Raw genomic sequence first — 25,484 nt, forward strand, 5'->3', positions numbered from 1 at the left:
AACCATTATAATCCTAATCTTTAAAAAAACCCTTATTCACAAATTCCATCTTATATTGGCTCTTCATCCATATCTACACCATCTTCACCCGACTGATCATTGAATATTCGGATAGCATAACCCTGCTGCTGATTGTCAAATAAACAGACTTATCATGCTGCAAACTTGACATGGAGCATAGTGATGTTATCTGGTTGTGTATTGTGGATAGGTATGTGAATCATAAAACTGTTTAAAATATAGTTTGGCAGACAACAACAGTTTACACATGTGTTTCAACTACGTGATTTACTGTTTCCTACATAAAGTCAGTGTCACCAGTCTCATTTATTACAGAACCCCCTGTCTACCATTCTCAGATTTTTCTCATATTAAGGAAGATCTGTTTGTAATAGTGCCAACATGTTTTCACCCACCTTTTGAATCTGTTATCAATAATCTTGATGCATTCTCCCTAGTATATATTCAGTTGGATGCCCGTTAGGTAGAGGAAAGCTTTGAAATATCAGCTTTGGAATAATTAAAGGATATGTTTACCTTTAGAACATGTTACACCCATATTACCGGTGTACCATGTATCATGTTCTAGCGCCCATCCTTCCTCACCCACTGAGCTCCCCCATTCAGTGACAGCAGGCAGGGGTTCCTGTCCAGGCAGCTGCTGTCACATTTAAAATGGGCCCAGCTGAGTGAAGCTCCACTCGCACAGCCGCGTCATTCATTCATACACAGGGATCTGTGAATGAATAATGTACAAGTCCCATCTGCCACTGCGGGAGATGGCTTGCAGTTCTCAGTGAGCTATGAGTGCACTAATCAACACACTCTTACAGGGGTTGTAAAGCTTTGTGTTTTTTCACCTTAATGCATTCAATGCATTAAGGTGAAAAAACACCTTGCACTCTCCGGCCCCCCAGCCCCCCCGTTTTACTTGCCTGAGCCCCGAGTCTCCATGGACGCAATCCTGCAATGCTTTCCCCCAGCTTGAGGCTGCTCTAAATTGAATAATTGATAGCAGCGGAGCCATTGGCTCGCGCTGCTGTCAATCAAATCAGTGATGCGGCGTTCCGGGGGGCGGGGCCACGTGTATCACACAGGAGTGCGCCTGCAAGATAACCCCCCTTGGGAGACCGCTCTTGCGGGGAGAAGCCGAGACAGCCACTGTGGGACCCCAGAACAGGAGGATCGGGGCCACTCTGTGCAAAACAAACTGCACAGTAGAGGACGTAAGTATAACATGTTTGTTATTAAAAAAAAAACGAACCCATACAACCTTTAATCCATTGACACTTCCTCCAGCTTTTTAACTGAAAACCCATACAGAGATACTGTATAGGCATAAAGCTGTGGTTGTGTCTGCAGGTGCCTGACATCACTGATCTCCACCATGTCAACATTGAGAACATTTTGTATTAATTGTGAAAAACAAAAAGCATTCTGTGAATGACAGCAGTGCTAAATAGGTTACCCCCAGAGTTCTATGTGCAAGACAGGAAGCCGCTTGGCACAAGACCCAAAAGATCACTGTTTAAACTATAGTGATTGCCAGCTTCCCCAGTAATCTATGATGTATGAGATATGCTTGCTTACATTGATTTAAGCTAAACCAATGAAGGGCCCTTGTATGAATTTGGGGACCCCCAAACTATTTTTTTTTTAATTTTGGTTCGGGGTTCCCCTTAATATTCATACCATACCCCAATAGGGCCTGGTAATGGACTGGGGGGGGGAGACCCATGATGTTTTTTTCAATTACTTTTATCTGTATTCCTGGGAACCGACCATTCATTATTGCCACAAGTAGTTTTAAATTACTTTTTTTCCTTTAGAAATGTCATTTTGTGAAGGGACTGTTCTAAAAACAGGAAAAATGTGCCACTTTACAGGCATACTATAGACACCCCCCAGGTACGAAATTTAAAGGAATATTTCACTTTTATTGTTTCACTTTAAGTATTATTAAATCACTGCTCCCGAAAAAATTGAAGTTTTTAAAACTTTCATTTGCATTGATACATGTCCCCTGGGGCAGGACCCGTGTCCCCAAACACTTTTTATGACAATAACTTGCATATTAACCTTTAAAATTGGCACTTTTGATTTTTCACATTTGTGTCCCATAGACTTTAACAGTGTTCGTGTGTTCAAATTAATTGTTGGCCTGTTTGCATGTTCTGCTGCAAACCGGCCTGGGGGGTGTTCGGCTCATCCCTAGTTGTGAGCGTTCAATGTTTTAGGCACTTTATAAAAGAGCCATAACTACGCAGGCACCATAACTGCTTTTGCTTAGTTTCAGAAATTATATTTTTTACCTTTTTTACAAAGTTAAATATGTCTGTCATATTACTATACATCCCTGCTTCCTGGGACTGGGGGTGGATCCATTAATACTTTATACACGTCCTGGCAGACACACAGTGTACCTACAGTATATACCATAGACCTTTAGACTGAGACAAGATGCAGGCTGTAATTGAGCACAGGGTGTGTGCAAGAAGCAGGCTGTGATTGGTTGGGAGGGGGGTATGGTGGCTGAACAGACAATGGAATACAGGTAAGCTGCAAGTCTGCACGGTATCCTGTATCTCTGTATGACTGATCAAAAGATGCAGACTGACCACACACGCACAGATCAGATTTTGTGCTTTGCATGGTCAGTTTAGAACAAAAAAGGTATGTGACTGACAGGATCAACCAGGTACTTCAGATGAAAAAAGTGCATAAACATGATGGAGTCTATGATTTAATAAATACAAATATTTTGAGCACACATATAGAACAATTTTTTTTTTGGGTAACATACTTTTTAGCTTAAAGGGTCACTAAAGGCAGACTTTTTTTTTTTTAAATAACAAACATGTTATACTTACCTCCACTGTGCAGCTCGTTTTGCACAGAAAATCCGGTCTTCTGGAGTCCCTCGGCGGCTGTCTCGGCTCCTCCTCGCAAAAGCTTTCTACCTTCATGCGAGCGAGCGAGCATGGTGGAAAGCTTTTGCGAGCGCGCTCCCGTGATACAGCGGCGGGCATAGCCGCCGACTGTATCACTCAGCCCCAACCCCCCCGGCGCGCAGCATCATCCGCTGTGATTGACAGCAGTGCCAGCCAATGGCAGAGCTGCTATCAATCCGTCCAGCCTAGCCAATCAACGGCCAGGCTGGGAACCAAAGACCATCACATGGACGCGCGTGGGACTTTCGAGGGGTCAGGTAAGTAAAACGGGGTCGGGGGGGGGGGGCGGTACCATCGGATGTTTTTTCACCTTAATGCATAGGATGCATTAAGGTGAAAAAACATTTACCTTTACAACCCCTTTAATTGTGGCACTGGCATACTAAATAATGGGTTGGACAGCTTAGTGTCATCTTGGACAAAAGTCAAGATTTTGCCCAAAATCTAAGGTGCGCCACAGGAATCCACCATCTAAAATGAAGGCTTACACAGGTAGTTGCAGGGATCACAAAATGATGATGCATTGTTGGCAAAACTGTTTAGTACCTGACATGTTAACTTGAACTGCATGGAAATATGTGTCAGTGTTCCGAGAGTAAAGAACAAGCAAAACAGGCGATATGATACAATTACTTTGTCTCACGTACATTTTAGATCGCTGAGGCTTACTTCAGAGCCATTTTTTGCAGAAGACTGTCACATATTGTTATTATCTGTCATCAATTATATTATGGACAAGCTTTATCATGTAATCTTTGCATTTCTCATTTCTTTCCTCTCCCATTCTCTGTCACAGGGGTTGAAAAGTTAATCTACCATCTGAATAAGCACAACATCCCAATGGCTGTTGCCACCAGCTCTGCCAGAGTGACATTTGAAATGAAAACAAGTAGACACAAAGAATTCTTCAATTTATTCCATCACATTGTGCTAGGAGATGACCCAGACGTGAAAAGTGGCAAACCCCAGCCTGATATTTTTCTTGTATGTGCAAAGAAGTTTAACCCCCCTCCGAGCGTGGACAAGGTAGGTGTGAAAATATATATTACCATTTCTGTGCTGTGGTGCTATATAGGAAGGATCACACAATCATACAGGAGCTTGGCTGCATTTTATAATGCAGGGCAAGAAATGGAATATGTATTAGGTTGCTTTTAATGCATTTTAAAATATAGGAAAGATGAAAAATGAGCTGCAGTGTCTACTTCATAAATCATCTCAAATTACATAAATGACAACTAAATATCCATTTGGCTTTTTGATATGCTATTCATTTAGTCCTAGTTCTTGTGTGCATAAGAAAATAACATTTAGAAAACTGCCACAGAGGCAGATATAGTTATGGTAGTTATGGATGCTCGTGATGTGCCTGACTGCATCTGAGCTTATCTAAGTTTTTCAATGGCACTGTTCACAACGAATTGCTGTTGTGACTACTCATTGATATTTTGCTGAGTGATTTTAAAACCCCAGACAGACTCTTCATATTGGCACCTGCTACTGCATTGGGACGTGAAAGGCCATCGAGGCCCATCAGATACTTGGTAAAACCTTGCACTTATGGGTGCGCCACATTCATGAGTTTACTCGTTCCCGTTCATGCAACCTGTAGTGAAAAAAAATGGCATACAACAGTATCTGGTTGATTTATTGTGGATATTTCACTCCTCTCTGTTAGATGATCTGATATCCATCAAGTTTGTGAGAACCTTTTGGGAACAGAATCATAGATCTGATTACTTACTTTGCTGAGCCAACAGATAAGCAATGTAAAGGCCTACCTGACTGGATATAAACAGAATGATTGAAATGATTGAATACTGGATAATATGTAAATAAATATAATAAATAATATCCAAATTATATCACATACAATATATTTATTATTATTGATAGTTAAAGCTGAACTTATGTAGATATATGTATTTAATCAATGTATTTAGATATGAGAGCTGTTTGACCTGCCAAAGGATTCATATTTCTGCCCTATCCAGTCATGAGGTTTACACAAATCTTCCCAACAGCACGGTCCTGTCAGGCAGGACAGGGGACTTGATTTTTCACCACCACAGTTTAGTAACATTAATGCCGCGTACACACGATCGGAATTTCCGATGAAAAAAGTCAGGTGGAATTTTTTCATCGGATATTCCGACCGTGTGTGTGCCCCATCAGAGTTTTTGCTTGGTGTGCCCGTAGACTTTGTGTGGATTACCAACACTTTACCATAGACTTCCATTAGAGCGGTCAGTTTTGGTGCATTTTCTGAAAGCATACTGTATATCAAAAACTAGAAACTCCAATCATGCAACATCCAAAAACTCAGGAGAAACCAAGAAAAAAGTGTTAAAAATAGGAAGACTTTTTAGGCACAACAGAAGGTAGACATTGCAGACATTTTAAAATAAATTGATAATAAAATCTCATATTGTAATACAAACCTTACTTCCAAAAGGAGAACTTATATTTGCCAGATAGAATATCCAACTCTGCAATGGATTGGGCTACCCTAAACATTTGTAAATTATATTACACAGTATAACTAATGCATTGTTTTAGGGCTGGGGAAATTAAAGATTAATTCCTCGATTAATCTTTAATTTTTTTGATCGATCAACATTTTTTTGATCGATCAAAATTCTTGACGTCATCGGACAGCCTGGACAGTGAGACTTACCCTGCTGGATGCGAGAAAACTGCACCCATTGGATTGAGGTACCTTTGCATCTGTGGAGCAGGAGGATGCATCAGGGGAAGGGGGCATAAATAACCATCGTTTTCTTGTCCTAAGCAGTTTTGTGCAGACATCTCTTTGTGTATCGACAACATCTGTTCCGTGCGAAAGACTGTTCAGTTCTTCAGGGTATATTGTCAATAAAATGCGATCATATCTGCTTCCAGAAAATGTAAACAATCTGGTATGTGTGACTGGCTAAAGTGATGCCTTATTGCTTACTATAAAGTGACTGACAGTAAATATACTAGATACATTTTATGAATAAAGTTACATTTACTTTCTACGTTTTTCTTAAAGTTTAATAAGAAAAAATTACTTGCGTCAGTGCTACAGTTTGAATTTAAAACGTATTTGTGTGAACAGTGAAGTTAAGTCATGGTTTGTTGAAACTAACTCGTGACGGGTGATTGTATATAATGTATAACACATTTACCACTGACTAATGCAGAGTTGCAATGCAAGGAGATCAGCTAAAAGTAGTTGGATCTGTAAGTGCATTATAATTAATCAAAATTAGTCGATTAATCGATTAAAATAAAAATCGATTAATCGAACACGAAAATTTTAATCAGTAACAGCCCTACATTGTTTGCAGATTGGTGCCCAAATAGGTGCTATATGGTGGCGTACTCAATGTTAAGTATGGCCGTCGTTCCCGCGTACAATTTTGAATTTTTTACGTCATTTGAGTAAGTCGTTTGCGAATAGGAATTTGCGTAGAATGACGTCACAGTCGTAAGCATTGGCTTCTTCCGGTCAAATTTCGAGCATGCGCACTGGGATACCCCCAGGGACGGCGCATGCACAGTTAAAAAAAAAACGTTGTTTACGTCGGGTCATGACATATTTACATAAAACACGCCCCCATTACATCCATTTGAATTCCGCTTCCTTACGCCGCCAGAGATACACTATGCCGCCGTAACTTACGGCACAAATTCTTTGTGGATTCAAAATAAAATAAATAAGTTACGGCGGCGTAGTGTATCTTGGATACGCTGCGCCCGGCGTACAGATGCGCCGCTGTACGAGGATCTGCCCCTTAATGCTCCCATGCATTTGCCACTGCCACGATTATATAACCCAATTTGCCCTAAGAAAGGAAAAATTCCGCAAAACACATTGACAGCCTGGCCTTGGAGCAATATTTGGGCACCAGTCTTCAAGCAATACATTAGTTATATGTACTGTGTAATATAATTTATACAAATGCTTAGGGTAGCCCAATCCATTCCAGAGTTTGGTATTTTATCCTGCAAATATAAGTTTCCTTTTCAGGGGTAAGGTTTTTTTTATTATAAGATCAATACATAAATAAATAAATAAGATTTTCTATTTCTAAATATCAGCCCTCCTGTTTTCCCCAAAAGTTAGCCTGTTTGGTTTCTTCCTGAGTTTTTTAAAAGCAAAACAAAAGTTCTGCATCCAGAAAATGCACCAAAACTGCCCAACGGATTTAGGTAAGTATGAGTAACCTGCATGAAAACTGCTGACAAACTGCACTGTGAAAGGGGCCTCACAGGTCTTCTTGCCATCCCAATCCCTTGCCTAGTCAGTGGATGGAAAAGCAGCACACTGATGAGCTATTCTCTCTGTCAACTTGTTTAGTTTTACTTGCACCACGGCACAACTGAATGGCTCCTCTTGTTATTTCTCCTTCCCTCGGTCTGTGCTCTGCTGTACAGAGACTGCACAAGGCTAGTACCAGGTCAAATTTAGATTTAATATTTGCTTTCAAATGTATATTTAAGAATGTATTAATGAATACAGTGCTGTATTAAAGTGACTGGAAAGGTAGAAGTTTTTTTTTTCCTTAATGCAATCTCTGCATTAAGGTAAAAAATCCTTCTGAATGCAACTGCCCTCCCAGCAGGGGACCTCAGAAGAGGAGGATTGGGGCTGCTCTGTGCAAAACTATTGCACAGAGCACACCACCACTGACTGAGAAATGAGCGATCAGAGGTCATGTGATCACTCAGTTGTCTATCTTTTAGCTGAGGGGGGACCGTTGCAGCATCACAGCGATGCTGCAATCATATAGTTCATTATAAATGTATTTTTTAACCCCATACTTCTCCTTTAAATGTTTAAATAGCTGCAACCTCTCTTTCACAACAATTGGTATTTGATTGTAACCTCATATGACTCCTTAGTCCAAATTGTTGCTGCAGCTCCATCCATGTTGCATTTATGTAAAATATTTTTATTTTATGCCTTATTGTTGACTTTCCTGCTTGGCTACATTGCCAGTACAATATCTTCTCATTTATATTTGTTAATATTTTTAGTTGGCTTACTTTGCATTTAATATTTGCTATAATTACCTATTGAGTTGTACTTTCTATAACCCTTAAAGTATTTGGTATGACATAAGCTTTCATTTTACCATCTTTACCTTCTGTAATACTGAGAACATTTAAATAATCAGTCCAGAATAGACTGTATTAATGGTTATCAATAATGGTATTATTAAGATGGTATCAATTAAATTATAAAATATATTATTCATGTAATACTGTTTCGTAATTAGATTGTATTAAATATACTTATCCTATTTTTGGAAAGCCTGGTCATTGCATTTTAGAAAAGGATCATTCAGTTCAGTGGATGATACATGCTCAAGCTTCATGAACTGTGCTGCTCCAATAGACTTGTGCTAAGCAGTCTGAAAAGGGCTAAATGGGGTCAAGCTATATCCTATACATACTGGTGCCAGAATTTCCAGACAGAAGTTTGTAAAGTGTACGCTTGCAAACCGACATTTAATCAATCCACAGTTTAATGAGGTAACATATAACAGTTCTATTTAACAACGGATATAAACATCACAACAATATAGCCTACTGGAGATGTACAGGGGCTGTCTGTGCCTTTCTATAAATTATATAATAAAAGGTTTGCATAACGAGCCTTAAAGGGATGCCATGCAGGTCTGTTTAAAGCATTACTTTTATGTACTTTATACAAGTCTGATTTCAGTAGAAATTTTGTAAATCATGTTTTGGTTTGGTAAGGCCAGTGTGCTTGTCCCTGAGGGAAAAAATTGGATCAATCAATAATTTTACAAATCTGCATGACTGCACTTCTAATGAGTCATAATATATAGCAACATAATTTTTTTTTTAAAAATATATCTTTAAAATTGCATCCTTGAACTTCAGTCAAGTAAAGTGAAACTGGACTATATACTTATTCTCAAAAAATGTTCATACCCACTTCTTAATGGCCCTGTTTCTCTGCCTCCTTGTAACATTCTCTGTGAGCTGGTGAACTTCAACCTTTCCCCCTAACTTCTGTTTTTTTGGACCGAGTGCTGCATGTTAGTTGTGGCCATGTGCACTGCTCTTTGCACATCACAAACCCTAAAATCCATAGCTTCTAGTTCATCTTGGTAGAGAATAAGACAAGATGGCTACATAATGTTTGCAATTTTGCAGTTGTCACACTACATAGTATGACATTTTTAATCCTGCAATAATGTATTTTAAACATTTGTAACAGCTATTTGTTTAGGTGTGACCTCTCAATTTATTTTAGCTATGTCTAAAACAAATTAGTATTCAACAGTCACACCATTTACTTTTTTAGCTTTCCCTGAGAAAAGCACCTTTGCACAATTTTTATTAAACCATTATTGTATTACTAAAAAAATATACTAGGCTGTATTTGTCCCTCAAAATAAAATAGTTCTCCGGTATATCCAAACTTCAATCTCAAGATCTTTCAACATCATTTTCAGCCAAATGCCACCAGAGCAGAATGTACGTTTCCTGTACAATGCTGGAAGCAACCTGATTAACTTTACAGATAGTGTGGCTCTAATACAATGGATGTTTATTTCTGATTCCCTTTGAACATGAAAGAGTTCATTAAAGCTACTCCCTTGATACTTGTTGTACAATTGCTCAGAATAGTAACACCTGCCACCAGAATATTGTAAAGTAAAAGGCAAATTGTAAGATACTCATTTTTCATTTTGACTAGCCTTTTAATGTCATTCTCCTTATAACTATTGTCCCTATATATATATATATATATATATATATATATATATACATATAGAGAGAGAGAGCACAATATCTCTTGAGATACGTTTTTTTTAACAAACTTTATTGAGTTTTACCGTTTGCATGACAAATGTCATAACAGTGTAACATAACTGAACGCACCACTCTGGTTTAATCATCTGAAGGATTTCTCATTTAGAACATACATAACCATATATGAGTGAACATTTGATGTAGAGTAACAGGGGAAGAAAGCACCAGAAAATTGTCTATCATGGAGCCCAGTTGTGTCCATCATGTAAAACATGTCAAGAGCTCTGAGGCATCATTTTTGTATTGGGTGGTTCGTAGACTTGGAGGACTTATGATGAAAATGTGAGGATAAGTCCTTGAGAGACAGGGTTAAGTCTAGTTTTTCTTTGTGGAGCAAGGCTGGGATATCTGTTTTCACATCCAATATGCCGGGTTCACACACTGATGCACATTGTTTGAGGATGGCTCTTCTGCCCGCCATATAGCAAGTAACTAGCCAGGCTTTATTAGGGAGGTGTCGAAGAGAGCCATCTAGAAAACCAAAGAGTAGAGCAAAGGGGTCTTTGTGTGGTTCAATGCCTGTGACAGTGGCGGCATAATTTTCCTTTTGGTTTTAAAAGTTAGATATGCGTAAGCATGACCATAGCCTGTGTATTAGGGAAGGTTTGTTCCAGCCTCACCATGGACACTGTTGCTGACCCAATGGGTATAAGGGTGGCAGGTGGGGGACATAAGTTTGGTGCAGGTTTTTGAACTGTTGTTCGCGCCAGAATTTGTTGGTGATAAAGACATACATTGTGTTGTAGCCTTCCAGTATACGGTCCATGGCCTCTGGTGAGTCAAGGTTTGTTCCAGCCTCACCATGGACACTGTTGCTGACCCAATGAGTTTGAGGGTGTCAGGTTGGGGACATAAGTTCAGTGCAAGTTTTTGAACTGTTGTTTGCGCCAGAATTTGTTGAAAAGGCACACATTGGGGCTGATTTACTATTAACAGTGCGCTGCACCGGTTCATGGCTTAATTAGTGCGCTGGATGGATCCTTAATTAGGCGCATGAACCGGCGTAGCAGCGGGCGCAATGCAATTAATATGTAGAGCCGCTGCCGAACTCCCTTTAGAAGTCTATGGGAATGGAGCTGCGGTGGCTCAACGCGATTGGCACTGCGCTGATAAGCCATTCACCTCTGCAGCTAGGGGTTCGGTTCCCGGTCTCGGCTACATGTAAATTGAGTTTGGTGGTCTCAGCCCGGCTCCCGGTGGGTGTGCTATGCAAGGTAAGCCTGCGCTTAGTACGCCCACCCCCCTCCCACAAAAACCACCACACCTACACACGCACTCGAAATTGGGTTAACACACACGCACTTTGACCACGCGGTCTCTAAAAGAGAGGCGAAGGACTAACGGGGCTGGTTGAGCGGGCTAATCCTCTCACTCCCTTATAGGGAGTCCCTCTGCCCCGTTGGGCTTCAAAGCGGAGCAGGTAGGGCGGGCTGTGTGGGAGGATCCCCTCACACACCCACCATTGCCACCCGGGGCATGGAGAAAGGTGGCAGATTGCCTCTGGGGGAGGCCTGCCTACTCCTAACTCCTGCAGTCTCTCGAGTACACGCACAAAATACACTTATAAAAAAAAGAAAAAAAGAAAAAAAAGAAGTCTATGGGAGAAATCAAAAGTGTTATTATTAAAGGTTAATATGCAAGTTTTGTCCTAAAAAAGTGTTTGGAGACCTGAGTCCTGCCCCAGGGGACATGTATCAATGCTTTTTATATTTTTTTAAATGGACGTTTTTTCAGGAGCAGTGAATTTAATAATGCTTAAAGTGAAACAATAAAAGTGAAAAATCCACACCAGACCCTTATCCGAGAAGGTTAACCTGGCCGGTCGCAGAAAAGAGGGGGGGGACATAGTGCGCCCCCCCCTCTCCTGAACCGTACCATGCCACATGCCCTCAACATGGGGAGGATGTCCCCATGTTGATGGGGACAAGGGCCTCATCCCCACAACCCTTGCCTGGCGGTTGTGGGGTCTGCGGGCGGGGGGCTTATCAGAATCTGGAAGACCCCTTTAACAAAGGAGACCCCCAGATCCCTACCCCTACCATTTCACCAAAAAAAGTGTCAAAAATGTAAAAAAAAGACAATAGCCGGTTTTTGACAATTCCTTTATTAATATCTTCTTTCCGTGCTTCTTCTTCCTTCTTCTTCTTTTCTTCTTTCATTCGGGTTTCTTCCTCCATCTTCCTCTGCTTCTTTCTTGGGTCTTGGCATCTTGACCGGCGTCTTCTTCCATCTTCTTTTCCTTCCGTCGGCCTTCTCGTCCCGCATCTTCTTCTTCCTCTGCTTCTTTCTTGGGCCTTCTCGTCCGCATCTTGACCGGCGTCTTCTTCCATCTTCTTTTCCTTCCGTCGGCCTTCTCGTCCTGCATCTTCTTTTTCTTCCCCGGACGCTGCGCTTGAAATTGAATTCCCCGCTGTGTGCCACTCCTGGGACCCTGCCCCCCTCTGATGCCACAGGTAAACCCATAAGAAAGTCCCTGTGTGGTACGTGTGCGTCAGAGGGGGGCGGTGTCACATGAGCGTCACACGGCGGAGAATTCAATTTCCACGCGCAGTGTCCGGGGAAGAAGAAGCCGCGCAAGATGCGGACGAGCTTCCATTTGAAGTTCCCGTTGTGTGATGCTCAGTGACCCCGCCCCCCTCTGACGCACATATACCACACGCAGACTTTCTTATGAGTTTACCCGTGGCATCAGAGGGGGGCGGGGTCACAGGAGAGGCACACGGCGGGGACTTCAATTTCAAGCGCAGCATCCAGGGAAGAAGATGCGGGACGAGAAGGCCGACGGAAGGAGAAGAAGATGAAAGAAGACGCCGGTCAAGATGCAGACGAGAAGACCCAAGAAAGTAGCAGAGGAAGAAACCCGAATGAAAGAAGAAAATAAGAAGATGGAATAAGAAGAAGAAGCGCGGAAAGAAGATATTAATAAAGGAATTGTCAAAAACCGGCTATTGTCATTTTTTACATTTTTGACACTTTTTTTGGTGAAATGGTAGAGGTACAATGTACCCCATTACCATTAAACACAGGGGGGGGCCAGGATCTGGGGGTCCCCATTTGTTAAAGGGGTCTTCCAGATTTCGATAAGCCCCCCGCCCGCAGACCCCCACAACCACCGGCCGGGGTTGTGGGGATGAGGCCCTTGTCCCCATCACATTGGCGGACCGTATGTCCGCTTTTTCATCCATCCGTGTACAGATAAAAAAGGGACATACATTGATCCTAATGAGATTGCGGGTGAACATCCATAGGGGAGAGCGGAAATCTGACAGGGCGGTCCCTGCACAGTGTGCGGGGACCACCCTGTCATCCGCCGGCTCAGCAGGGATCAACTGAGCGATCCCCGCTGAGCAAGTGGAGGTTCACGGGGCGGATCATCACAGATCCATCCCGTGTGAAAGAGGCCTAACAGCAATGCAGTAAAGTCACTGAGGTCTCTGCAGTGTTGTCACCCTTCTAGAGGAAGCTTAACTAGCAGGATCACCAGTTATTTATAAATATTATCTAAAAAAATGAAATTCAGTAGTGTCAGATTGTGTTACTAAAGATTTTTTTTTTTTTTTAAATCAAAGTATACTTGTATGTTTAATAAGAAAAGGGAACAACATAACTCCATGACATGGTAACATTTGCCAATAGTTTTTCAGTACGTTCAACATTTTTGACACTTACATGCCACTTGCTTATGTCTGTTTTGGAAATTACGTTATTATAGAAATACCCATCTGCCAAAACAATAAAATTTGTCACACCTGAGTTAGTATGATTTGTTTGGGGGTTTTGCTTGTTATCTAGTTTCATCTTTTTCCACCGCTCAGAAAGATAAATGTACGCAGAGAACAAAGCAAAACATCAGCTTTTTTCTAACATAAATGTCATTCTATTCTCCGTACAAGTGACCTACAAAATAAAATGCATATTGTAACATTTATGCCATTTCTCAATTTCTCATCTGCCCTTCTAATGCGTTGTCTGAAAAGCAAATGTTGCCTTTGGTGATAAAAAAAAATCTTTTAGTATTTAACTTTGTTTTATTATTTGTGGTTGTTAGAGTGCAAAGTGATTATCACTCAAAATAAAGCTCTGCTATGAGGCTTTTTAGACATTTAAATACTCTTCGTGAAAGTGTACTTTGTGCATCAGGGACTGTATCAGGGACATGAGAAACTGTATTCTGTGTTGTGTTCTTGATGTGTAATCTGCTGACCTGTAGATGTCATTCACATAACATTTTAGACGCACTATAATATGTTTTTTACACCAAGTGAAATCTCAGAAATTGATTTTTTTCAAACCAAACTTGTAACATGTCCAGGTCATGTCCTTACCAGACAGAGTGATAGGATTAGTTTCTTTAATATCAGGGAAAGGGTAGGAAAATCCATTTTTTTTTATTTTTTATGAAAATGCCTAAAAAAAATAATCGTTAATAGACAGGCCCTTTAAAAAAATATAATTCCTTGTTTCTTTCAACTACACCTCTATATTTATTTCTAGAAAAGACTCAGTGATGTTTAGCCAAAATTAAAGTATTTCTATAGGCATTTTTTTGTTACAGATAGCGCTGATGTTTGTGTTCCCACTGGTGAAAGTCTTTTAGCTAGATTCAGGTAGGCCGCCCTAACTTTGCGGCGGCGTAGTGTATCGTGTTTACACTACGCTGTTGTAAGTTAGCGAGGCAAGTACATGATTCACAAAGTACTTGCCTGCTAAGTTACGGCGGCGTAGCGTAAATGCGGCGGGCGCAAGCGCGCCTAATTCAAAATAGGCTGAGGGGGCATGTTTTATGATAATTTGGTTTGACCTGACGTGATTGACGTTTTTTTGGAACAGTGCATGCGCCGTCCACCTACGTTTCCCAGTGTGCATTGCGGCTAAGTACGCCGCACGGTCCTATTGATTTCGACATGGACGTAAATGACGTAAAATCCTATTCACGGACGACTTACGCAAACAACGTAACATTTTCGAATTTCGACGCGGGAACGGCGGCCATACTTTAACATTGGCTACGCCACCTTGGGGGCATGTTTATCTTTAGGCGGCCTATCACTTACGCAAACGGCGTATCTTTACTGCGACGGGCGGACATACGTTCGTGTATAGGCGTATCTAGTAATTTACATATTCTATGCCGACCACAATGGAAGCGCCACCTAGCGGTCAGCCTAAATATTGCACCCTAAGAATACACTTAAACTTAGGTCGGCGCAGATTCCGAGTTAGGTCGGCGTATCTACTGATACGCCGGCCTAACTCTTACTGAATCTAGCTATCTGTCTCAATTTATCCTGGTGGCCATTGTCACCAGTATGGAAAGTAATTGAAAATCAAAAATGTTATGGTTGTCCCCAAAAAGGATTTTTATACTAAAAGAACAAAAAACAAACACTTTCTTTACTCTTTCCAAGCTCAGTTAAATATATGCACTTTAAACCTTGAGGTGCATACATGAAGCACATACTACTTGCTGATTTCTTCAATTTGTCATTCCAGCATTGCTATAATGTACTTATCCAACAGATTTGTTAGTGTTCATTTATTTTAACAGTGCAAATTGCCAAAACTTGTTTTCACCCAGAGTTCAGCGTTTAGTGTTTTGAACATTTGCACAAATACTTTTATATGGTATTACTTAAATTTCAAAAGCATGCTGTATCTCTATTACTACTCTATTATACAACAAATGATGACTTACTGGTAGCTTCTTGGCTTCAATACAGGAATGGGATAAGTAACTTTAAGGCTGGGTTCACACATGTGGCTGTGGTTTAAGTGTGGCAGTCCGGTGTGGTTCTGTTCACCAATTTAGGTGCACATTTTTACCTGAAATCACACCTGGACCAGACCCAAAATCACACTGGACCCTTTTTAAAACCGCAGCCTCCCCAGCACATGTGTGAACTGTCTCCATGCATTTTTAACCGCATCCAAATCACATATATGTGAACTGAGCCTAAAACTTGAGCGATTTTAAAGTATAACTGCACTTTTACCTTAAAGTATAACTGTTTACCAAAAGTAATGCAGTTTTACCTTTGCTCCAAGCAGCCTGAAAAAAAAGTCAATATGATGTGTTTTCCATTACTGATGATAAATCGTGTTTCCAGCAGCTTGGTCTAGCCAAGTCCAGTTTCCAGAAATACAGCCTGCAGATACCTGCAGTACATCCCACTGTTCTCCAAAATAACTGCTCCTATGAGACAGATTGATAGTTCAGAATCAATATCTACATTTTACAAATGGCCCCTTCTAGTGGCCAGAAAAGACAGAAGCTGCAGGTGTAAACATTTACCTCCAGAAAAATATTCATCATATTGACATTTTTTCATAGCCTGCAGGGACAAGTGTATTTTTGCTGAGAATACAGTTCTACTTTAAATACAGTCAATTTAAAAATAATAAACTCTGTTAAAACCTTTTTTGTTAATCCATTATTGTATATATATATATATATATATATATATATATATATATATATATATATATATATATATATATATATATATATATATATATATATATATATATATATATATATAATCAGTGCTTTAGATAGAAAAATAAATACATTCTCTGGTGTCTCTGCCAATTCTAAAACTGAAAATGGAGCATTTGACACTTACTTGGACAGATGCCAGTCTATTGTAACAAGCTGTAACATCCAGCAAAATGATACCAAATTTGAGCCAAATGAGATGACAGAAAAAGTAATGGCCCAAACAAAAGCCTAAGCAATATCAACAAAATCCTGAAGATTCAAGGATGGGAAGATTGATAGCCAAGGGATCAAACGTTACTTCTGCCAATATATTCAGTAGAAATCAATAACTGCTTATCTGTAGCTAGATGTACCCAACGTGTTCTGCGGCAGGTGTAGGATTCACGCTTACTGCATTCCAGCCACTGTTATCATTAATAAACTGGCCTCTCAGTACTGTGTCACTAGATCAGTCATCCCATAGCTGAGAAACTCTGCAAACTGCAATACGGTGCGTGACTGAAGCCTTTACCTGAGACCTACAGTACTTTAGAGTCAATGCCTATGCCAGGACTACTCTGGAATCATTAAGTGACCCCTACTGTCACTGAGCTCTGACAAATGTGTTTTAAGATATAATCTTAACAGAGCACTTTTGTGTCAAGTACTTTCTTCCCAGAGGCAGCTCTCTATTCAACATATTATGAAAATCAGGACTCAGATATAGATAAGCATTGCTTTATATGCTCGGTGATGAAGCATCACTGCGGAACAAAGCAGTTTCATTGTGATGGGATTGTATTATAAAAAATAAAAGATAATACGCTTCTTCAGACTTTGTCAGTATAGCCATTTTATCTGTCGGAAAAATAAAATATTTGCAACTATCCATCCATTCTGTGATTTTACAGCACACACTAATCATTAGATGAGGCGACAAAACAAATATGATTTCCTATTTATGCCAAGGATTAGGTTAACACCATTCAGTTTTCTCTTTCAGTTTTTTATGTGTGCCGGCATAATTGCTCTTTTTGGGCAATATTATCATTATCAGTTATTTGGAAAAATGCTGATGTCTTTCCGAAAATATTTTTAGTATTTTTTTTTTCCTGTGTGAATTTAAATAAGGAAGAACAGAAAAAAATAAAGAGATAAAATTAGCCTTGATGAAAACCTGTAACAGAATGGTGCCATTATGATTTTTTTTCTCTCCACTTCCCTACTCTAATTAATCATGCTAATTAACAAGGCTGAATTTGATAATGTGAAAGATGTTTCAAATAAGTTACTTAATACAGTTATGGCTAATTGCAGGGACAGTTATGCAATAACTCATTCTTCCATGTATAATGGCAGCCCTGAGTCCTAGATATCACGTTAGCGGTATGAAACAGCTGTGCCAGATTACCAGAACTGAAAACTGTTGGTCAGTAGTAATAGTAGTAATGCCACTGACGGGAAAAAAGTTGAGGGTAAATTCCTCTAATGGGAATGCAACATCAATAATCACATATCGGCCATGAATAAGCACTGAAATAGTGTGAAACGCGTCGGCTGTCCCTTCTTCTTGCTGTGTTCTGTGATGCATAGCCCATTTTTACTAATAAAGACAACTTTTGAAGTTTCCTTGGAGTGCGGCTGTCCATCCCTTTTGAAACTCTACATTTGCCTCGTGCATTGCCAGCACCTTGGTTTCCTGAGAGGTTCCTAAATTGCATACAAGATCCACCTGGAGCGGCGACTCCCTTTCAACATCAATAAAGTTACTTTTAGCACTGTTTGGGAACATCAGGACATCTGTAAGCGTGTTTACTTGCTGTCCATGACCAAACTGGGAAGATTTCTGTCACAAAGACAGGAAGAGAGGGGCAATCTTCAGTGCTGCCTTCCTCCTGGGGATGACTTCCTTCCGATACATCTCTTTGGGATAGCGGTCGGATGTCGACGATATGACACACTTTCAGTTCGCCGGAGGTTTGGAGAGTGGCCAGCTTGCATTCCAGTGGCCATTAGCTGCTTTAAAGTCATTGTTTTAGAATACCCAAGGAGATTTTACTATGTGGTGCATAACTCTCTCTCTGCGGAAATCGGTCATTAGATGTCTGCTGCACAGAGGTATTTGTAGTATGAGGCAGCGATCCTGGTGTATTTTGATGTGGATATACACTGTATATATTCACTTAGTTATATTGCGTATTAACTTATAATTACCTTTACTAAGTCATGTGGTTGGCTTGGGGCAATGATCTATATCCATGCATATTGCTAGTTATTTTGATGGGTGCATTTGTATTTATATTCACATGTTTATAAATTACTTTTTGGCTATCACCTTTGACCCTATCTGTGGCTATATATATATGATGATAGTTGGCTGGGATGGTCACAGCTCTAAGTAAGGGGTGTTCTCCCCAAAGCACGTCAGCTTTGCCAACACAGTGGTGCATCAGGTCTGGTCATGTGATATCTGCAGTGGATCATGATTTGTTGTAATACAACATCTGCATATTTCCTATTTATGTAAGTATGTATTTGGCTGTTTGTTCTCTACATTAAGAAACCTTTGGTAATGCACTAGGCGTTTGCACCCTCCTGTGTGCTTTTTTACTTCTGCATCTGCCGAACCTTGAGCCGGGCATTTAGAGTGCATGTGCCACTGACGTCAGTGGCTGCATGCAAAGGGAATATCTCCTAAACCAGGTTTAGCAGATATTAATTTATTATAGGCTTACATTTAGGCAAAAGTGTCAAATTTGGGTATACAACTGCTTTAAAGCGGGGGTTCACCCTTAGAGGGCACTTTTCCCCCTTAGCTTCCTGCTCGTTATTACTAGGGGAATCGGCTATTTATTTTAAACTATGTGCAGTACTTACCCGTTTACGAGACGCATCCTCTCCGTCGCTTCCGGGTATGGGCTTCGGGAATGGGCGTTCCTTCTTGATTGACAGGTTTCCGAGAGGCTTCCGACGGTCGCATCCATCGCGTCACGATTTTCCGAAAGAAGCCGAACGTCGGTGCGCAGGCGCAGTATAGAGCCGCACCGACGTTCGGCTTCTTTCGGCTACGAGTGACGCGATGGATGCGACCGTCGGAAGCCTCTCGGAAGAATGTCAATCAAGAAGGAACGCCCGCTCCAGAAGACCCATACCCGGAAGCGACGGAAGAAGATGCAGCTCGAAAACGGGTAAGTACTGCACATATTTTAATATAAATAGCCGATTCCCCTAGACCGAACGAGCAGGAAGCTAAGGGGAGATTTTTTTTTTTTTTTTAAATGGGTGAACTCCCGCTTTAAGATTGAGACTTTATGGCAATATTCTAAGTGCTGGAGTTTTTTTTTTTTTTTTTGTACTAATAAAAAGCTGACCGATTTCCTAACCTTTCCCCATGCTTCTGAAGGGCTCAGTCACATTAGTGCCGATGCCCTTACTTATGCAAGAAGGTTAAAAAAAAAATATATATTAAATTACAAATGTTATACTTGCCTGCCCTGTGCAATGGTTTTGCACAGAGCAAACCCAATCATTTTCTTTTTGGGTCCCCCAGCAGTGGCCCTGGCTCCGCTCCCTGCCGAGTACCCCCAATAACAAGTCTATTGCCATAGAGTCACTCCAGAAAGCTTGTTCCTTATTATAAATGTATTTTATTTTTTCATACCCATATATAACTTACAAAAAGAATCACCTTCAAAAATACATACAAATTACATTAACATAAAGAAAAAACAACAACAAATAACAACAATGACAACATTATGGTTCTATCCTGCAACCTCCTAGATTTCATCTCTCTTCTACCTAGGCCCTCTCTTCTCCTTCTCATCTCTCGTGGCCACCTATATTGTGCTACTTAAAAGTGCATTGTGCTCATTTCTCCTACCTTAGAAATCAATATTGTGACCTCTATATATACCTTTTTCCCCTTCATCCCCTAGCGGGTTCCTTGTGTAAAAAATAAATTAAATAAACAAATCAATCTCCCCCACCTATATTATGATATTTAGAGTGCATTGTGCACATTGTCCCACACCTTATCTTATAATTTAATAATTTACTACTGTGATAATATATATATATAAAAATAAAAAAAAAGGTGGGAGGGGAAAAGAAAAACTCCCCTGGAAAATGGGGGGAGAAGACAAGGCCTGCTACTCCCACCTTGGACCCTGCCAACCAGGGTTTTTTAAGTATCGCCTTCCCTACTCATATATCCTGCATATATCGGGGACTGTCTAAACTCTACCCAAGGGCTCCAAGTTCTAGTGTCTCCGCTCTTAGATTCCTCATATTGGTACGCTGCCTCCTCCATAATTCTTATTTTTTCTACCTCCCTCAACCATTCCTGAATTGGTGGGGCTTGCTTTATTCGCCACTGTTTAGGCATCAATACCTTTGCTGAGTTTAGTAGGAATGGGATAATTGTTGCTTTATATTTCTTCCTAGGAATAGTTGTTGCATGGAACAAACATTGCCAGAAAGCTTGTTCCTGAGTTGTGCTCCTGTGAATAGACATTGTCCATTCACACACTGTGTGGCTCGGCCCCACCTCTGCTCTCTACTCATTGGCTCACTGGCTGTGATTGACACACATGCTCTCATGCACATTACTGGATCGGGATGGGGTTCAGGTAAGTAATAGGGGGGCGGGGGGAGATGCTCCCAGAAGTTTTTTTTTTACCTTAATGTATAGAATCAATTAAGGTAAAAAATATTCTGCCTTTAGAACCACTTTAAGTAATTTTAGACATACATTTTAAATCCTATATTGCAGAAGTGATATTGTTGCTCTACATAAAGATGGCCTAGGCTATACGAAGATTGTCAAGACCCCAAACTGAGCTTCAGTACCTGTCCGCGAGAATGTGTTTCCAGCACGACCGCATCACGCTGGTTCTCGGTGACAGGGTGCTGACATTACGCACTCGCTGCAATAGGAAAAGCACATTCCAGCTAGCACGAGATAGAAGCGATGGGGATCCGACTTGTATTCCCGTCAATTCTAGACGCTGTTTGGTATGAATCATGAGGGGGAACTCCACACCGAATTTTAAATAAAAAACCGGCATGGGTTCCCCTCCAGGAGCATACCAGGCCCTTGGGTCTGGTATGGATTGTAAGGAGAACCCCCCTTACGCTGAAAAAACGGCATGGGGGTTCCCCCAAAATCCATAACAGACCCTTATCCGAGCACGCCCCCTGGCTGGTCAGGAATGGGGGTGGGGGCGAGCGAGTGCCCCCCACCCCAAAGCACCCTGTCCCCCATGTTAATGAGGACTGGGCCTCTTCCCGACAACCCTGGCCGTTTGTTGTCGGGGTCTGGGGGCAGGGGGCTTATCGGAATCCGGGGGCCCCCAGATACCGGCCCCACACCCTAGGTGAATGAGTATGGGGGTACATCGTACCCCTACCCATTCACCTGGAGGAAAAGTGTCAAAAAATAAACAGGTTTTTAAAATCATTAGTCGGCTCCGGGGGTCTTCTTCCGACTTCTCCGCTCTCCGGGGGTCTTCTTCTGACTTTGGGGGTCTTCTTTCGTCTTCTCCGCTCTCTTCTTCTGCTCTCCGGTGTCGTCTCTGCGATCCACGGTTCTTCTCCCGCTCTCCGGTGCCTTCTTCCTTCTACTGTGCTGCGTTATTTTCTTTGCATCTCTTTTACTAGCGGCAGCCAGCCCGGTCCTCCTCGTCGCCTTTTCCCTCTTCTGTTCTTCTGATGTTGACTCGACGCTCCCTCCCACTGTAATTCCGGGTGTGCGGTGCACTATTTATATAGGCCTGTTATGATGTCGCAGTCCCAGCATGCTCCGGGTGGTGACGACATAATTACCCCGCCCCCTTATGTCGTCACTACGTATGAAGTAGTAATGTGGAGATGAGCGGGAGGAAGGAGTGAGAGCTTTTGGAGGCTCAGAAGATTAAGGGGCAGATCCTCAAAGAAATTACACGGCGTATCTTTTGATACGCAGCGTAATTTCGAATTTTGCGCGTCATATCTTTGTTTTGGTATCCACAAAACAAGATACGACGGCATCTGTGTTAGATCCGACAGGCGTACGTCTTTGTACGCCGTCGGATCTTAGATGCAATTTTTCGGCGTCCGCTAGGTGGCATTCTTGTCGTAATCTGCGTCGAGTATGCAAATTAGCTATTTCTGACAATCCACGAACGTACGACCGGCCGTCGCATTTTTTTTACGTCGTTTCCGTTTGGCTTTTTCCGGCGTATAATTAAAGCTGCTGTATGGTGGCGTACTCAATGTTAAGTATGGCCGTCGTTCCCACGTCTAATTTTAAAAATTCTACGTTGTTTGCGTAAGTCGTCCGTGAATGGGGCTGGACGCCATTTACGTTCAGGTTGAAAACAATGACGTCCTTGCGATGTCATTTGGAGCAATGCACCCTGGGAGCTTTTACGGACGGCGCATGCGCAGTTCGTTTGGCGCGGGGACGCGCTTAATTTAAATGAAGCATGCCCCCTACCCGCCCAATTTGAATTCCGCCGCGAGAGATACACTACGCCGCCGTAACTTACGGCGCAAATTCGTTAAGGATTCAAACAAAAGCCAGGTAAGTTACAGCAGCGTAGCGTATCTTACATCTGCGCCGGGCGCAGTCTATGTATGTGGATCTGCCCCTAAGGCCGTGTACAGACGACCAAACATGTACGATGAAAGCGGTCCGCCGGACCGTTTTTCCATACATGTCTGGCCGGGGATTTCTGTACGATGGCTGTACTAACCATCGTACAGAAATCCGCACGTAAACACTACGCGGGGCGTGTCCGCGGCGTCGCCGCGACGATGACGCGGCAACGTGGGCGGGCCTGCCAGTTAAATGCTTCCACGCATGCGTCAAAGTCATTCGACGCATGCGAGGGATGGCGGGCGCTCGGACATGTACGGTAGGTCTGTACAGACGACCGAACATGTCCAAGCGGGCAGGATTCCAGCGGACTGTTTTAAAACAAGTCCAGGAATATTTGCCCGCTGGGAAAAGGCCCGGCGGGCAAATGTTTGCTGGAATCCTGCACGCTCGGGCCTACACACGACCGAACATGTCTGCTGAAACTGGCCCGCGGACCAGTTTCAGCAGACATGTTTGGTCGTGTGTACGGGGCCTAAGTCTTCTGGAATCATCAGTGTGGACTTCAACAGAAGATTTCCTCACATCACAAAGGAGTTTGGTGACCTGAGCAACAGGAAGGGTAAGTATGTTATCTCTTTTTTTACAAGTATTTTTTTTAAATAGCAATAGGGTCCCTTTTACTTCCTATTAAACTTTATGTTAAAAAACATGATGTTGTAGAACTGTCTTTTCTCGCTAAGTTCACGTAAGAGGCCTCTAAGGCTTTACCTGGTATTTGTTTAAAATTCTGGAAGTGCAAGTTCATTTTATGCTAATTTCACACATCTAATGGCTTTTAGATAGTGATGATGGTTAGTCCCAGCTGATGTACATTGGTCTCAAACTAATAATGTAGACATGCAAGCTTTCCTGTACTAATGACAATTCATTAAGTCGTACAATACCTTCCTCAGCTTTTTTTTTTTCATTTCATACAGTTAAGTCAGGGACAATGTTTTTAATTGGAAATCCTTCTTGCATGTACAGTACTTTGGAAACACATCTTGGAAATAACCAGGGAGCAACATGGAGTTGCCCAAAGCTTTAATATCTCATTGATCAACTAAGTTAAATAATTTTCACTATCACTAAAAATCTAAATATTAAAGTATTATGTTTACATCCTGTTACTATATGATGAAAAAAGCCTCATAATATAATCTAAAACCTTCCCTGACTGTGCAAACCCTTCCTGCATTTGTTTCTCCCAGACACTGCAAATCACATTGAGATGGTTTCAGCAATGAAGACAGTGTTGGCCATCCAGAAAGCACTAGGCGCATCATCATTGCCACAACAGCCTTAATAGCTGCATTAGGTGGACTTCACTGGCAGGCTCAGTAGGTATTTGTGAAACTTTGTATGGGGACTTTTTCTTTTTTTTTTTTTTTCTTTTTTTTTTTTCACAAAGAGTCTTTATTGGGTGAATAATAAAGCATAATACATCAAACACTTACAGAAGCACAATAACTGTGAAGGATTGTATACATCAAAAAATGAACAATCATAAAGAGGTTGCAAATAATCAATTTCATATAGGCATATATGTAGCAAAAGTGCCTTCATTATAGAACTAAGATGAGGGAATATAGTTGCTTGGTCAAATCAGTATTTTCTTTTTAACATACCGTGACCAGAGCAATATAGTACAATGTTATCTTAGTAAAACTTTACTACCCTAGGGAGGTGATCATGATTTTTTTTACACACTATGATTGCTTATAACAGTGAATATAACCGTTATAAACAACCATTTTTTTTCTGAAAGAAATGCATTCATTCAGTGGGTACTATTGTCATTAGCTGTGATTGGCCACAGCGGAACACCTGGTACGGATAGGCTGTGATTGTCCTTGTCTGTACCGTGCGATAACTGTGACCCTGCTTATAATGCCAATCTGATGTGTCAGTCCCTAACACCCAGTACTCTTCGGTGCCCTCTTCAATGCAGTGCTTAGCGTATGAGTTGGGAAGAAGGGTAGCAGTATGGAAATACCATTTTCAAAAAAGAAGTGGTTGCTTGATAAATCCTGTCAATATATTGTGACATAAAAAAAAAAAAGGGTTGAGTGGATGGGATAATGGTTGGAGAGAAACCCAGATTAATAGTTGGAGGGGGATTGTGAGAAGTTTATCAGGTTTAAAATGGAAGTTATCCAAACCATTATTACACAAATAATCCCCATTTCAAGATACAATATTTGCAACTCTGCTTAGCTACTCTTGTTATTCACAATCCTGCCACACTATCCAGCATCATAAGTTTGTGTAAGTTTGGCTAAACAACTCCAGCTCGCAGGGATAAAAAAATTGTTAGGATAACCACATTGTACAATGCAAAAAAAATGTTATGCCCCATACACACGGTCGGAATTTCTGACAATAAATGTTCGATGTGAGGTTTTGGTCAGATATTTCGACCGTGTGTATGCTCCAACGGACATTTGCTGTCAGAATTCCCGACAACAAATGTTTGAGAGCTGGTTCTCAATTTTTCCGACAACAAAAGTTATTGTCAGAAATCCTGATCGTCTGTATGCAATTGTGACGCACAAAAATCCTACGCATGCTCGGAATCAATTTGACGCATGCTCGG

At 41.3% G+C, this 25,484-nt stretch overlaps 1 protein-coding gene across 1 annotated transcript in view; it reads left to right on the forward strand.

Moving 5' to 3' along the window:
• LOC120927461 (pseudouridine 5'-phosphatase) overlaps positions 1-25,484 on the forward strand; it is a 372,162-nt gene that overhangs the window by 190,189 nt on the left and 156,489 nt on the right. The window contains exon 3 of the mRNA XM_040338157.1: positions 3,748-3,977. Coding sequence (XP_040194091.1) covers positions 3,748-3,977 — 230 coding nt within the window. The remainder of the gene's footprint in view (positions 1-3,747; positions 3,978-25,484) is intronic.

This window comes from Rana temporaria, chromosome 2 (genome assembly GCF_905171775.1).
Source record: "Rana temporaria chromosome 2, aRanTem1.1, whole genome shotgun sequence".
Classification (NCBI taxonomy): Eukaryota; Metazoa; Chordata; class Amphibia; order Anura; family Ranidae; genus Rana; species Rana temporaria.